General features: G+C 44.5%; 1 protein-coding gene across 1 annotated transcript; it reads left to right on the forward strand.

Moving 5' to 3' along the window:
• Positions 1 to 3,815: 3,815 nt before the first annotated feature.
• On the forward strand, positions 3,816 to 11,278 carry RNASEH1 (ribonuclease H1). Its single transcript, XM_084202558.1, has 8 exons — positions 3,816 to 3,962; positions 4,032 to 4,174; positions 4,596 to 4,799; positions 5,334 to 5,433; positions 5,722 to 5,776; positions 6,852 to 6,936; positions 8,430 to 8,554; positions 10,641 to 11,278. Exons 1-8 carry the CDS (start codon positions 3,853 to 3,855, stop codon positions 10,725 to 10,727), a joined length of 909 nt encoding a protein of 302 aa, XP_084058684.1. The 5' UTR covers positions 3,816 to 3,852; the 3' UTR covers positions 10,728 to 11,278.
• The last annotated feature ends 3,851 nt before the right edge of the window (positions 11,279 to 15,129 follow it).

A 15,129-nucleotide genomic window follows, 5' to 3' on the forward strand; every position in this document is an offset into this window, starting at 1 on the left:
CCGCTACAGCGAAGCCCGAGCGGACATTTAGGGTCCTGGCGCGGGGCGCGCGGGCTGGCACATGCGCAGTGGAATACTGAGCCCTCCCGTCGCGCCTCAGCCAATTGCGCTTCCTGCGGCTGGGAGCGAGGGCGAGGTAGGGAGACTCTCCTCTGCTCGGCTCTGTCCCTCGCTGTTATGCCGGGCCTTCGCCGTGGGCCGTCCCCGCCGCCCCTCTCACAGCAGAACTCTCGGCTTCTGTGTCGAAATGCCGCTCCTGTGAAGAGCCAGAATGTCGGCCTTGGCACGGCGGCGCGCTCGGTTTGCGCAGCACACGGAGGAAGCGCGGCTCTGCCTGCGCCGCGGAGCTCCCTCTCCCTCTCGCCAGGGCTGTGCAGGACGGCAGCAGCCACCGCTCGAACAACAGTGCGAGAGTGGATGGTGTTTTTCCCTGCCCTCTCCGTCACACCATTCCATGTTAATTTAGTGGTATGGGAGTTCCCCCTTCCAAGGCGGACGAGGCGTGATGGAGCAGTGCTGGCACGGCCAGCCCCGGCCTGCAGCGAGGCGCTGTGCTGAGAGCCGTGGCCAAAGCCGTGCCAGGGGGCGTGCTGGCATCCCGGCAGTGTGGGCAATCGCCTGCCAGCACAGGGCAGCCTGGCTTTGGTTTTTGTTTGCCTCTGTAAACGTGACCTCTCAGTTGCTTCTGCTGAGACAGTGTCACGGTGATCACAGTTACCAGACTGTTACTAGACTAGAAATAATGCATGAGTCTTCAGCTGTGTTCAAGTACTACTAACTCAGGTGTTCTGGGGTCACCATACTCTGTCATCAGTGGAAGCACTCTATTTGTTAGATAATAGCACAGTATATAACACTTGCACACTGATTAATAGAGCAAGCTGTACTTTTTAATTTTGAAAGAAGTGCCTGGCTGTATATCTATCTGAAGTGGAGCTAAAACCTTGCCTTGACAAAAAATTCCCATCTTGACACTTCCCTTTTGGCTGATTTAGGTTTCTTGCTCAAGGGAAAGTCCCACTTGGAGGCAGGAGTGCAATTCTTTGCACATACAGTCCCGGGATGTTAGGCCCAGGATGGGGTTCAGAGCACTGGTTCTGTGCTTAGATTCCCTGGATTACCCCAAGAGCAGCCAGTTTAAGCTTGTACAAACACATTTGCTATTACCATGTAATGCTGTGTGTAGTCTGTTACTTTACAAAATGCAATAATGGAGTAATAAACCCTTGTAAACAAAAAACTGACAAAGACACCAACATCCCAGACTAAACAACCTTAGCATCTGCAAAATGCAGCTCATCATGTTTTTTAACATTTGTGGACTTTTCACTAAATTTATGTGAGCCAGAAAAACAGATTGTTCAGTGCCCATTTTTCTCCCAAATCACTCTTCTTTCCTAGCATTAATTCAATGAATGGGAAAAATTGCTCAGCTCATACTGATGGCCAGGATTAGTATTTATAGAGATTTGGTTTGGCTAAACAACAGTGATCAGGACCTGATTGAAGAGTACTAAAAAGAAAGATAACAAGGAATCGTCTCATCAGTCCAGCAGTACGCACTCAGTTTATACTGAGAAGCCACTCATGAAAGGGAGAAAGAACTGGTGATGTGTGGGTGGATCAAAACATGAGTGTTCAGAGCATTAGTGAATAAAGATGGGACTGTCTGCAGCTTCCCATCTCCATGTTGTGAGTGCTGAACAGACCAGGATGCTGCATAACAGCAACGAGAAGAAAAGGTGTAGAGAGATGTTTCCTCTTGGACACTGAATTTATGTTAGGAGAAGGATGTAGAGTGATCAATGTGCCTGGTACCCAAGAATGCCTGGTACTCAAAATATCTGACAGGTTTTTAAGAATCACTGTGGACCTGTGATCTTTAAAATAAGTTATGTCATTACAAAGTAATATAATTAAGAAGGTTCTTATGCCCTGCAGTCTCAGAATGGGCACAATGAAGAAACTGAAAGATTAGTCAATGTGTAACAAAAATATCCCAACAGCATTAGGATGCTATATGAAGTCTCATGAATGTGTTGGAAGAAGTAAGGAAATGCAGTAATTATATTTTCATACAACCCTGACCAAGTTGTTTCTCAGTTCCACCAAGTCCTGTCAAATACATAAGCTCTTCGGGTTTGGGGTTTTTCAAGAGAAATGTTATCCAATTAATACACATAGTAATTATGCATAATGTTGAGCCCATTTGTTGGTTTTGCAACAAGGCAAAATCAATGCCAGTGTTTCTCATTCTTGGCATTTTACTGGGCCACCCTTGTAGATCTGGACGCAACACTCTGCAGCTCTGGCACCATGTGGTCAGCTTTGTCACAGGGATCTGTACTAGAGCTATGAGGGAAGTACAAGAGCAGCTTGGATACCTCGGCCTGGTTCTGGAGGTGGGCACAGCAGCTCCCTGCCTTTGCTACTTTGATCTTGTCAGAAGCTGAGGTACTGAATTTGGCACACACCCAGCTCCCAGCTCTGGTCTCCCAGTACATGACAGTCCAGGTGCTAAGAGGCCACCCTCTTTTTGGTGGTGTTCAGCGACAGGAGGAGGAGTAGTGGCCATAAACTAAAACATGAGAAGTTTCACCACAACATGATGAACTTTTTTACACTGAGAGTGGCAGTGCCTGGGGAGGTTGTGGAGTTTCCCTGTCTAGAGACACTCAAAACCCGGACATGCTCCTGTGTCACCTGCACCAGCCGAGCCTGCTATGGCAGATGATGTCCAGAGGTCCCTCCCAACCCTAATGTTACAAATTATCAAATTGGCAGCCAAATTTATAAAAAAATTTAACAAAGATTTATTAGATCAACAACAAAAATAGAATTTCAAAAAACCACCGCAGCCAAGGCAGCGTCAACCCCTGAAGTCGGCGCTGGGTGAACCTGGATCCGACTGACAGAGTGCCAGCTATCCTCAGTGGTTCACCCCGACTGCTTCATGCCCTAGCTTATATCCCGTTTATTCTGCCTGAGGCAGAAATGACAGAAGGTTCTTTTGTGTCCCTTCACATGTATAACTGGGACCATACAGATGCAGAAATATACAAAAGCCAGTCCAGATGTCCGGATGGCTGTCTGAACTTCTTCGGAATAGCCTTCTTTCACATGTAACAGCCGGTGCTTGAGTTGGTAGATGCAATCTCGCCAGTTCTTGTGGAGGGCTCAGACATTCCTGGGAAGTCGGCACTCATGGCCCGGGAAGCTTTCATTCTTACCTTAACGGACTTGATATTATCTAAACGATGTCCGCCAACTAATTGAATAGAAATAACACTCTGCTCCTAGCCAGGGTGGTCAAAGACATAAGTTGGATTTTACAATATTTTATACACATATATAGCATGAATTATCTCTACTATATAATACACTAAGGACCCTGCGATTCCATGAAGGTGTTTCTCCTCACTCCAGCGGCCACCTCGGCGCAGGACACAGCTGGAACACACGCACCTGAAGCCTGGGCAGCAGGATGAGAAGCAACTTAACGACCTTGCTCAGCTCCAGCCTCTCGGACGTGCTGAACGTGTCAGCGCACCTGAGAGGTCTCCTCTGCCTTTTAGCAAATGGGGCTTCCAGAACGAGGTGCCTTGTGCAAAGCCGCTGCGACCTCATGCCCCAAACAACAGCTGACTTAGTTTTTAAAAATACCATTATTGGCGGGGGGAGGGAACAAAACCGACCAAACAAAAACGCCCCGCCACACAAAACCCTGCGCTGTGGGATTTTCTGGTACTTTGGCCTCTCTGGCGGCCCGTAGGAGGCCCCGGCGCTGCCGTGGGCGCGGCGGCCGCGCAGGCGCAGCGGTGGCGGGGAGGCGGATGGCGGCGGGGCCGCGCGATGCTGCGCTGGCTCGTGGCCGTGCTCAGCCGCTCCTGCTTCGTGCCCCGGGGCGCCTCCATGTTCTACGCGGTGCGCAAGGGCCGGCGGACCGGCGTCTACCGCACCTGGTGAGCGAGGGCCGCGGTGGAGCGGGGAGCCCGCCCGGCCCGGCCTCACCGCTGCCCGCTCTGTTGCAGGGCGGAGTGCCAGGAGCAGGTGAACAAGTTCCCCTCCGCTAGCTTCAAGAAGTTCGCCACCGAGCAGGACGCCTGGACCTTCGTGCGCGCCGGCCTGCCGGGGCCGCAGCAGCAGCAGCAGCAGCAGCAGCCCGAGCCGGCAGGTAGCGCGTCCCGCCGGGGCTGGGGGCAGGCACGGCGGCTGAGGCAGCGCTGCGGCTGCTGCCGGAACGCGGGCACCAGCCCCTGCTCAGTCCTCGTCACTGGCTCAGCGCTGTGGCCATGGCCTCCGGACACGGGGATGGATGTGCCAGTGCAGTGAAAGTGTTTCTGTGGTAGTTCTGTGTTAAGGTGTAAGGGCCATTGCATGTCTGTTTCCTCTTCGGTTTGACTTAGAATGAAGAATGATTGGAGTATTCTATTTCTTTTCGATAATAGTTTGGCGGGGGGAAGGGGGGCTGTCAGATAACGGACTAACATTGCTGATAGTTGCTAACAACCGTTGTCTTTAGAAGCAGTCATTTCAAATAAAATTTGATTCTGCTGAACTTCCTAACTTCCCTTTTTTTTTTTTTTTTTTGGTAGAGGCATTTGCTCCTCCAGCTGTAAGACAAGAAAATGGTAGCCAGAGAGAGGAACCAGAACTAAATACTATGTGTTGCAGTGCATGTAAAAGGCCATATGAACGGTCTACAAATGAAGAGCAGACTGTAAAGCGTGTAAAACATGATGAAGTACATTCAGTGTGCTCAATACCAACAGTCAGTGAAGATAAGTTTTCATATATGGGTGAGGTCTTTGATCATTCCTTTAATTATTTTAATTTGTTTATTCTCTGTGACAAGCAATGAGTGTAACTGTTAGAAAACTTTTAGGGAGGTTTGTATGTGGCAGCATTAGGCCCATTATTTCTTTTTGAAATGAAAACATGAACCATTATCTGTTTATTCACATTGTCTTTCAGTGTCATTTTGACTGGTATGAATATATAGTTTAATCATAGTGTTATAGGTGTGATTTTATATGTGTCTGAGTTGCATTGGATTGGATGTAGCTTTGAAGTTTTGAAGAAGAAATGAACTGTAGTGAAAAGTATGGGACTTGAGGCAGAAGTTCTTGAGGCTGACTGGTTTGACAGCAGTGAGGAGCTGCAGTGAGGCTTGTGGTGTTCTGCACTCCTAATTCACACGGCTTCTGCAGTTGCCTTTTGGAAGGGCTCTGTGGGGAGGGAAGTTTTGGGGCTTAATATACTGGCAAACATTTCTTCTATCTTAAATAGTCAGTGTTTTTGAAGACGTGCTGATTTTGATAATTTTTTTGTAGGTGACTTTGCAGTTGTTTATACAGATGGTTGTTGCTCTGGTAATGGACGTAACAGGGCACGTGCTGGAATAGGTGTCTACTGGGGACCAGGCCACCCTTTGTAAGTAGCTCCATGGATTTTTCTTTTAAATTATGTATTCTGTTTGGTTCTTATATGATTTACAATTCCAGCCTCCTTTTAAATATGAAGCTCTGTTGCTGAGGCTCATAATGACAGTGTTAGGAGACTGAGTCAGGAGATATTGAGGGGAATAGAGAGAGCAGCCTCTCTGGGAAAAATCAACTGGAAATAATATTCTTGTCTTTGTTTTTTTTTTTAATGTGTAGCCATGATACACCATTCTGAATACTTGGAATAACTAATCTACTATTTGTTCTTTGTACACAGAAATACCAGTGAAAGACTTCCTGGACGGCAGACTAATCAAAGAGCAGAAATCCATGTAAGTAACAAATGTCCTGAAATGCTTCTCCATGTTAGACTGCAGCTGCACTTTCAGGCCTATTTCAACTCTGGTTTCCAGAAACCAATATGGAGATCTAAGAAAAGTATACAAAATATTCAGCATTATGACTTCAAACAAAAAGTTATCTTCAAGTTTTATTGGTCTTTATTGGCTTTGAAATAGGTAATTCACCTTGAGAATTTCCAAATGTCACCCAGCACAACTATTTAAACAGCCTTACATTAGAAAAGTCTTGCTTTCAACTCTGTATAGATTCTCTTGCATTTTTAATGTGTGTGTTTCAGACTTTAGAGTGAGGACTACTGAGTATTGGTTGAGAGTCAGCTTCTTATGATGGCAGGATCAGAGTATCATAATACTTAGATAAATCTAAAAAATTATTCTAGGCTCCTGACTAACTTCTGTTGACAAGAGCAGATTTAGTCTTCTCTTTTCATCTCCTCTTAATTATGGTATTGTTGCTATCCCACACTCCATATTTGGAGAATAACTGAAATGAGCAATTGATCTGCTTAAAAGCTACAAAGTTCATTTTAGAGGTGGTGTTGGTGTACCCGTGGTCAGATTTGTCACTAAAGAACTTTTCAGTTCTACATCTACACACAGCCACTTCTGCCTGTAATATTTCAGAGCACAAAAAAAACACCAACATGTTAAGGCATCCAGACGGTTGGAACTGATATGAGTTGTTCCTCCTCAAAGTTTTGGAGAAAACGCCTTGGTGTTGATAGAGGTTTTGATAGTTAGAAAACGGGTCAGAGAGCTGCTTCTTCAGCACAGAGTTGAACATCAAAATGTTACAAGGTTTGGTTTGCTATTGAAACTTAAGTGCCTGCCTCTTTGCCTCTTTGCAGATGACATCATAAAGGTGTCATCTGCAATACACAAGGGGATTTGGGAGCCTCTACACTTAAACATGTTGATAACCATTGGTGGAGAGGTTACAGTAATACTCTGTAGTTCTGTGTTTGCATCAGGTACTTTGTTGGCATTTTAATTCCATGTGGTCAAAATCCTTTCTGAACTGTGGTTGTTTTGAAATGTTCTTAAGGCAGCCTGCAAAGCAATAGAGCAAGCCAAGAGTCAAAACATCAAGAAGTTAATAATCTACACGGATAGCAAGTTCACTATTAATGGTAAGTTAACAATTTTAATTTTCCTAATCCTTAAAGACACGGCATGCTTTTTCATTACATAAGACCCACAAAACATTCTGAGTCCTGGATAGAGAAATGTAAGGAAGACAGTGCATAACTTACTCTTACGACTGCTTGGGGGAAAACTTCGAGTATCAGATATTGCCTGCTAACTGCATCAAATAGAAGTAGAGTCAAAGTGTCTGTTATAGTAAATGCTGACAGAAGTAACACCAGAGTTTGTGTCCTGTGGTGTTCAGTGTGACACAAAATCTAGAAAAAATGTCATTCACGTATAGGCTGTTAAGGCTGTACTCTGGAAATTACTTAGAAGTTGGTGTGGTAACCTGGAGGGTTTTTGTTGTTTTGCATGTATTGGAGAGGCTGTTTTTAACACACACACCTGTGAAGTACATTCAAGTTCTGTTGCTTCCAAGCTTTTAGGCTATCCTGGAAGACTAGCCAGAGATATGTGCTCAGATTAAAAGATCCAGAAAACCTAATTCTGTTCTCTATAAATACCATATGAAGCAGCCAGTAAGACTTAATTTCAGAAAAAAACCTCCTTCCTCTTTCCTCAAGATCTTCAGATTTTGTGAAGATTCTTCTGTGATAATCTAGAACTGCCTAAGTTTTTTTATTTTTGTTTGTTTGGTTAGTTTTTTTGTTTGTTTTGTTTTTTACTCCATTTTACAAAGGCAGTACATGTTTGTTTGTTTCCAGATCACTTTGGAGATTTGATTTTGTGGGGTTTTTTTGAAATAACATTAAAAAAAAACTTAGCACAGCTTATGGTTGAAAATTAAATGTTGCTCTTTTTTTCTTAGTCTCTGGTTTTGCTGGCAGTTTCACTTTGCATTTTGGGTCACTGAGGTGCAGGTGCCATTCTTGTTTAAGCAAAGGTATTTTTTAGATGTGTCTAGGAATTATTATTTAAAAATGGCAAAGAAGAAGGCTTGTAGTTAAGTACAAGTGGATGTAATTTGGTTTTTGGAGGTTTTGCGTGCAAGATTGGAGATTTCCTGTTGGTTCAGGTCATGAAAGCATTAAGGAATTAAGGATGTCTTACAGTGTCCACACCAGCGCAGGTATTTAAAAAAAAAAAAATCTTTACTTAAAGAGTAATATAGAAAACTCCCTGGTGAGCAGTAGGCTTTGCTTACTGTATCATCAAGCAAATCCTTAGCTTCAGTTTATTGAAGTTTCATGAGATACTTTGTGTACAGTGCATATATAAGATGGTACTCTTTAAATTAAATATCTGTTTGGAAAAACAGATGTTTAAATTAATGGTTGGGTAATTCATGTAATAGTGAAAAAATACAATCCTGAAAGACAGCATCAGAGGAGCAAACAAGAATTATCTTTTGTCTCCAGTGTTTTTGCCTGAGACTTTGTACAGAGGTAATGTCTTGTTAAAAGGCTGTTGGGTCTATCTTGGTCCTTGCTGGCTTCTTTAATAGCACTCTTATGGTGATATCCCCTGTGCACAGGTATTACGAGCTGGGTTGACAACTGGAAAACAAATGGCTGGAGAACAAGTTCAGGAGGAAGTGTAATAAATAAAGAAGATTTTGAAAGACTCGATAATCTAGTAAAAGACATAGAAATTCAGTGGGTAAGTTCCTTATTCTTGACATTTTAAATATGTTTCTGATAGAACATGGTAACATTTTAAACATGGTTCTGACAGAAACTTGAAAGTGTGATCATAACAAAGACTTTTGTAGAGCATAGTATTGTACATCCTTGAGTAAAACTGCAAATACAGAGAAGCTGTTTATTGTATTTAAAGCAAATTAGCAACATAACCCAGATTCTTGGAACCAGTATTTCATTTATTTAAATGAATATTTGTATTTGTTTCCTGTCTCTTATTACTGCTTAGAAAATACCCGCAATAATTATTTTTAGTTTGTTGGTACTGTTACTAGATGCAATTTCTGTGCCTGGAAATCTAACCTTAGAATATAACTGGTTTTTGTGTCATAGCTGAATTTCTGTATTTGCTTTTTAGAACTATTTAGGATGCTGCTTTGTTGGAGTAACTCAATTACATGTGTCTTTAAACTGGGAAAACTAAGTGTGTGTAACCCCAAATAAACCAACTCTAGTTTTCTGTGCCTTAACTGCATTTCTTCTAAGGAAAAACAGTACAAGAAGGTCTTTAAAATAACAATTTTTAAATTGTTTTGCACTCCAGTAAAGAAGTAAACCAACTTCTATATAGGTATTTCTGGTAAAATGTATTTTTCTGTAACCTCTAATATCAGTGCTTAATACTTCAGGGAAATACATTCCTTTTCCTCTTAAATTTTAGCCTAATTATGGTATAAGACCACTGATTTGAGAAAATGTGTGTGCACTTGACTTTGCAGCTGCAAATGGCATGTTTACTCAGCTTCTGTCTTTACTCTGTCGAAAACAGGATCATGTAGATATTTAATGTGCAATTTTTGATGGGAATTTATTGCAGGCATTCATGTTGCTCTGTTTTAAAGTCTTGGTGACTGCAATTTACAGGCTGGTTAGATAGCTGCTCCTATATTCTACTGAGGAGAAAGCATAAACATTTAAAGACCAATTAAGTTCAGCTGTTCTTGGGAATATTTTACATAATTAAAAGATACTCCTTTATGCACACTTCTTAAACCTGAATCTCTTAGAAAGGTTGGACAGATTTTGTTTCAGGAGCAGTGTATGCATACAGAGTCCTCCAGGGGCTGCAGGCACGTCTTTGCTCCACAGTGGCCCTCCTGGGCTGTAAGGGGGACAGGCTGACTCACCATGCACCACAGGCTGCAGGGGAATCTCTGCTCAGGTGCTTGGAGCATCTCCTCCTTCAGCACTGACCTTGGTGTCTGCAGAGCTGTTCCTTTCACATGTTCTCACTCTTTTCTCTGGCTGTTGTGCTGCATTTTTACCCTTAAACATGTCATCACAGAGGAGCCATCAGCTTTGTTGATGGGCTTAGCTGTGTCAAACTGTGCGTCCCTTTTGGAGCTGTCTGGATCTGGCTCTCTTGCATGTAGGGGCTCTGCTCACGTCTTTTCACAGAATCCAAACCTACAGCTCCCCACGTGGTACCAAAACCTTGCCATGTAAATCTAATGTCACTTCACACCCACTTCATGCTTATTCCTTCTCAGATCTTGTCAAATAGCAGCCTTGATTTTCTTCCTCACCTTCCTACTCTGCCCTTAGTTCTGACAAGGATGGGCTTAGGGTGTAAAGTTTCTTTCAGTTCCTGATTGATGGATGGACAATAGAGACATTTGAAAATTGAGAGGATCTTTTAATACCCTATGTATGAATCCTGAGTGCAGTAACTGTCAAGGCTTTTAGTGGAATAGAGGACTTTGGCTTTTAGGGAAAGATCAACTCAATTTAACCACTGAATGCAGGAAAGTGGGAATTTTGAATTGGAGCTGTTGTCTGCATTTCTTAAAGGATAGGTTAGCTGGTCCTTATGCTTTTCATTAATTCCCATAAAGATGATATCCACAGTTTGACATGACTTTCCCTAGAGGAAGAGAGACATTGAAAATCTCTGGGAATAAAGCCTAAGGGCTAAATATTAGGTGAGGACCTCTGAGGAGGTGCTCCTGTACTATGAATGACAGAGCATTGCTTTATCAAATTTCATGTACTACTTTTTTCCTAGTTTCTTCCATGTCTAACACTGCTATATTTTGTCCTGATAGATGCATATTCCTGGTCATGCTGGCTTCCAAGGAAATGAAGAAGCTGATAGACTAGCAAGAGAAGGAGCTTGTAAACCAAAGTGCTGATGGCCTGGGACTAGAGACTGTTGCACTGGAAGGAAAGGGCCTAACATGATAGCATCAGCTTGAACTGCTGTAATTGTTTTGGAGTTGAGCTTTGAGCTGTACTTCTTTCTGGCCTGAAGCACTAAATATAAACCAACTTCTGGGAAGGAAAACCCCACATTTTCTTCTATTGCATTTGTTTTACAATTGAGACAATATTTACTTGATGATACTGAGTATTTGTTTTTTCTCCATCTGTTGGAAGGGCTGTGGTCAGTGCTTTTAGCTGTCTTGTGTACTTATGAACTCACCTTAAAGACAGGCTTCTGAAGAAGTAATTTTAAATCAAAGTGTTCTGTATTTTCCTCTCAATTAAATAAATTTTCTTTTTTTTTTTTTTTCTTTTTGTGCAGAGGTATTTATTACAACCCAAAATAGCTGGGGCAGACTTTGGGGTTGGTTGATTTGGTAGGAGGTCGCCTAACACAGATGTCCATTGGTCTGCTCTGGCATTCTGGTACTGGCAATAACTACTCTACAGATGGGCTTGTAACCCTGACCTCTGTGTGCCTCCAGTGTCAGCTACAGCACCAGTAGCTTTCTTTTATCATGTTGTTTTGCAAGGTAGCATGAACAAAGAAAAAGCCAGGTCGCAAGAAAACTTGAACAATGAATTTTTACTGTTCTCTCTACCTGATTCATATCCAAGCTCTTTGTCTCTGGCTTCCTGTTTCCATTAAGTAGGTTTTTTTATGCATACTGGTTCTTGTTGGCATTGTTAGTTCCTCTTCAGTGTTGTCCCAAAGGTAGAAATTGATATTTCATCTGAAATGGGACTAGAAGATAAGCTTTAGAAGATAAGCTTCTCCATACCTTCCAGCTCTAAGGGGTTTGACTTCATTTTGTCCTGTTAATTATGAGATAAATGAAATGGCTCATCTGCACTTGAATTGGAGAGTAATTACGAGTAATCAACATGGGTTTATTTTCTATGCAAGTGTACAGGAAAAGCAAACAGGTTTGTTGTGTTATCTGTGTCAACTTTTCTGTATGGTACCTTTGCACCACTGAATAGTAGGGTTTAAGCTAAGAGTCACTAAAATGTTTTTGGATTTGTTAATTTCTATACAGATGGTTAGAGCTGCAGAAGTTTGTTACTTAATAGTTGTCCTGGTTTAGGACAAGTTAGGGGAAATCTCCAAAAGGGAGTCCCCTAAAAACAAACCTCCAACCACCCCTCCCCCAATACCGGGTTCGGGAAGGAATTCCTCGGAGGAGCAAAGTGGAAAACAAAACCTATTTATTGACAAATAATAAAGGAACACTCCCCAACACAAGAAAAGAAAAAGAAACCAGGCGGTGCTGTGGAGGGCGCTGAGCTTCTCTCGCAGACTCCAGGGGTCCTGGACGTCCCAGGTCAGGTCCGGAGCCGGTACAGTATCTTCAGGGGAGGGTAAGAAAGAGGGAAACGAAAGAAAAGGAGGGGAAAAAAAAACAGCGCAGAAAGCAAGCGAGCAGCGGCCGGCCAAGGCAAGCAGCAGGAGCAAGCAAGCAAGCAGCTACGCTAGCAGCCACAAGCCAAAAGCCAAGGTGCCCGGTCACCCTCACCCCCTCCCTCCCCGCCCCGCCGCAGCAAGACGGCCGGGGGAGGGAGGGAGGGGGAAAGGCGCAGATGCCAGACACAACACACGATATTGGGATAAAGGCTGTCACCCCACGACACTCCACCCCTTATCCCATATCGTGAACATACAGTAAAAACTTCCATTTCACTTACTCACACCTTTGACACAGTTTCCTTCTGTCTCACATTCAACAAATAATGACATTCATACATGAGTCTCATCCTACAATCAGGTCTCCCTGAGGTACACACCGTGTTGTTCCATCTTTCTGCATTATCCACCATGTATAACCTGGTCCTTGAGCAAAGACAATCCCACGGATGGGTTTGTCTGTACTCGAGGCAGGGTTGATCCATACTGTCTTTCCCAACAAACCTCTGACATGGGCCACTGGGGCTTTATCCCCATCTACTATATTAAGGAGCTCAGACTGAGCAGGACCCGCTCGGTTGGTGGAACCTCGAGTGTTAACTAACCAGGTAGCCTTTGCCAAATGCTGCTCCCAGTTTTTTAAAGACCCCCCACCCAATGCTTTTAAGGTGGTTTTTAACAATCCATTGTACCTTTCCACTTTCCCTGCAGCTGGCGCATGATAGGGGATATGGTACACCCACTCAATGCCATGTTCCCTAGCCCAAGTATTAATAAGACTGTTTTTAAAATGAGTTCCATTATCCGACTCAATTCTCTCAGGAGTACCGTGCCTCCAGAGGACCTGCTTTTCCAGGCCCAGGATGGTGTTACGGGCTGTAGCATGAGACACAGGGTAGGTTTCCAACCATCCCGTGGTGGCTTCTACCATGGTTAGTACATAGCGCTTGCCTTGGCGGGTTTGAGGCAGTGTAATGTAATCAATCTGCCAGGCCTCCCCGTACTTGTACTTAGACCACCGCCCCCCATACCAGAGGGGTTTCACCCGCTTGGCCTGCTTAATGGCAGCGCACGTCTCACAGTCACGAATAACCTGAGAGATACTGTCCATGGTTAGATCCACCCCTCGGTCTCGTGCCCACTTATAGGTGGCATCTCTACCCTGGTGGCCTGAGGCATCATGGGCCCATCGTGCTAAGAATAACTCTCCCTTATGCTCCCAGTCGAGATCTATCTTCAACTCCCCTATCTGTGCAGCCTGATGTACCTGCTGGTTGTTTTGCTGCTCTTCATTAGCTCTACTTCTGGGGACATGGGCGTCTACATGGCGAACCTTCACAGGTAACTTCTCTAACCGAATAGCGATATCTTTCCACTCTTCCGCAGCCCAAATTGGTTTTCCTCTGCGCTGCCAGTTCGCCTCTTTCCATCTCTTCAGCCATCCCCATAGAGCGTTTGCTACCATCCAAGAATCGGTATACAAATAGAGCCTTGGCCACTTCTCTCTCTCTGCAATACCTAGGGCCAGTTGAATAGCTTTGATTTCAGCAAATTGACTGGATTCACCCTCTCCTTCAGTAGCCTCTGCAACCCGTCGAGTGGGACTCCATACAGCTGCCTTCCACCTCCGTTTCAGCCCTATGACGCGACAAGAACCATCGGTGAATAGAGCGTAACGTGTTTCTTCTGCTGGCAACTGATTGTATGGCGGGGCTTCCTCAACCCGGGTCACTGGCTCTTGTTCCTCATCCGCGACACTAAAGCTTTCACCCTCGGGCCAATTTGTAATTATTTCCAGTATCCCAGGGCGATTTAACTTCCCAATTCGAGCACGCTGCGTAATGAGGGCAATCCACTTACTCCAAGTAGCACTGGTGGCATGGTGGGTAGAGGGAACCTTTCCTCTGAACATCCATCCCAGCACCGGTAGTCGGGGTGCCAGAAGGAGTTGTGCCTCTGTACCAATAACCTCCGAAGCGGCTTGGACTCCTTCATAGGCGGCCAAGATTTCCTTTTCTGTTGGAGTATAGTTATCTTCAGACCCCCTGTAGCTCCGACTCCAAAATCCCAATGGTCGGCCTCGGGTCTCACCAGGCAGCTTTTGCCAAAGGCTCCAGGACAGACCATGGCTCCCGGCTGCAGAGTAGAGCACATTCTTCACATCTGGTCCCGTCCTGACTGGACCAAGGGCTACAGCATGAGCGATCTCCTGTTTGATCTGGACGAAAGCTTGCTGCTGCTCAGGGCCCCAATGGAAATCGTTCTTCTTGCGGGTAACCAGATAAAGGGGTCTCACAATCTGACTATACTCAGGGATGTGCATCCTCCAGAAACCTATAGCACCTAAGAAGGCTTGTGTTTCCTTCTTATCAGTTGGTGGGGACATAGCAGTGATTTTGTTAATAACATCCGCAGGAATCTGACGCCGTCCGTCTTGCCACTTCACCCCCAAGAACTGGATTTCTCGGGCAGGTCCCTTGACTTTGCTCTTCTTAATGGCAAATCCGGCTTTCAGGAGAATATGAATGATCTTCTCTCCTTTCTTGAACACTTCTATTGCCGTGTTCCCCCAAACAATGATATCATCAATATATTGTAAATGTTCTGGAGCCTCACCTTCTTCTAGTGCAGTCTGGATCAGTCCATGGCAGATGGTTGGACTGTGTTTCCACCCCTGGGGCAATCGGTTCCAGGTATACTGCACTCCCCTCCATGTAAAAGCAAACTGAGGCCTGCATTCTGCTGCCAGAGGAATGGAGAAGAACGCGTTAGCAATATCGATGGTCGCGTACCACTTTGCTGCCTTGGACTCCAGCTCGTACTGCAGTTCCAGTATGTCCGGTACAGCCGCACTCAGCGGTGGAGTCACTTCGTTCAAGGCACGGTAGTCCACAGTCAATCTCCATTCTCCGTCAGATTTTCGCACA

Source organism: Fringilla coelebs (assembly GCF_963513975.1).
Source record: "Fringilla coelebs genome assembly, chromosome: 3".
Classification (NCBI taxonomy): domain Eukaryota; kingdom Metazoa; phylum Chordata; class Aves; order Passeriformes; family Fringillidae; genus Fringilla; species Fringilla coelebs.

Coding starts and splice junctions, on each gene's coding strand:
- RNASEH1 (XM_084202558.1), top strand. CDS start 3,853: ATGCTGCGCTGGCTCGTGGCCGTGCTCAGCCGCTCCTGCTTCGTGCCC. Junction 4,800..5,333: donor AGATAAGTTTTCATATATGG/GTGAGGTCTTTG, acceptor ATTTTTTTGTAG/GTGACTTTGCAGTTGTTTAT. Junction 8,555..10,640: donor AAGACATAGAAATTCAGTGG/GTAAGTTCCTTA, acceptor TTGTCCTGATAG/ATGCATATTCCTGGTCATGC.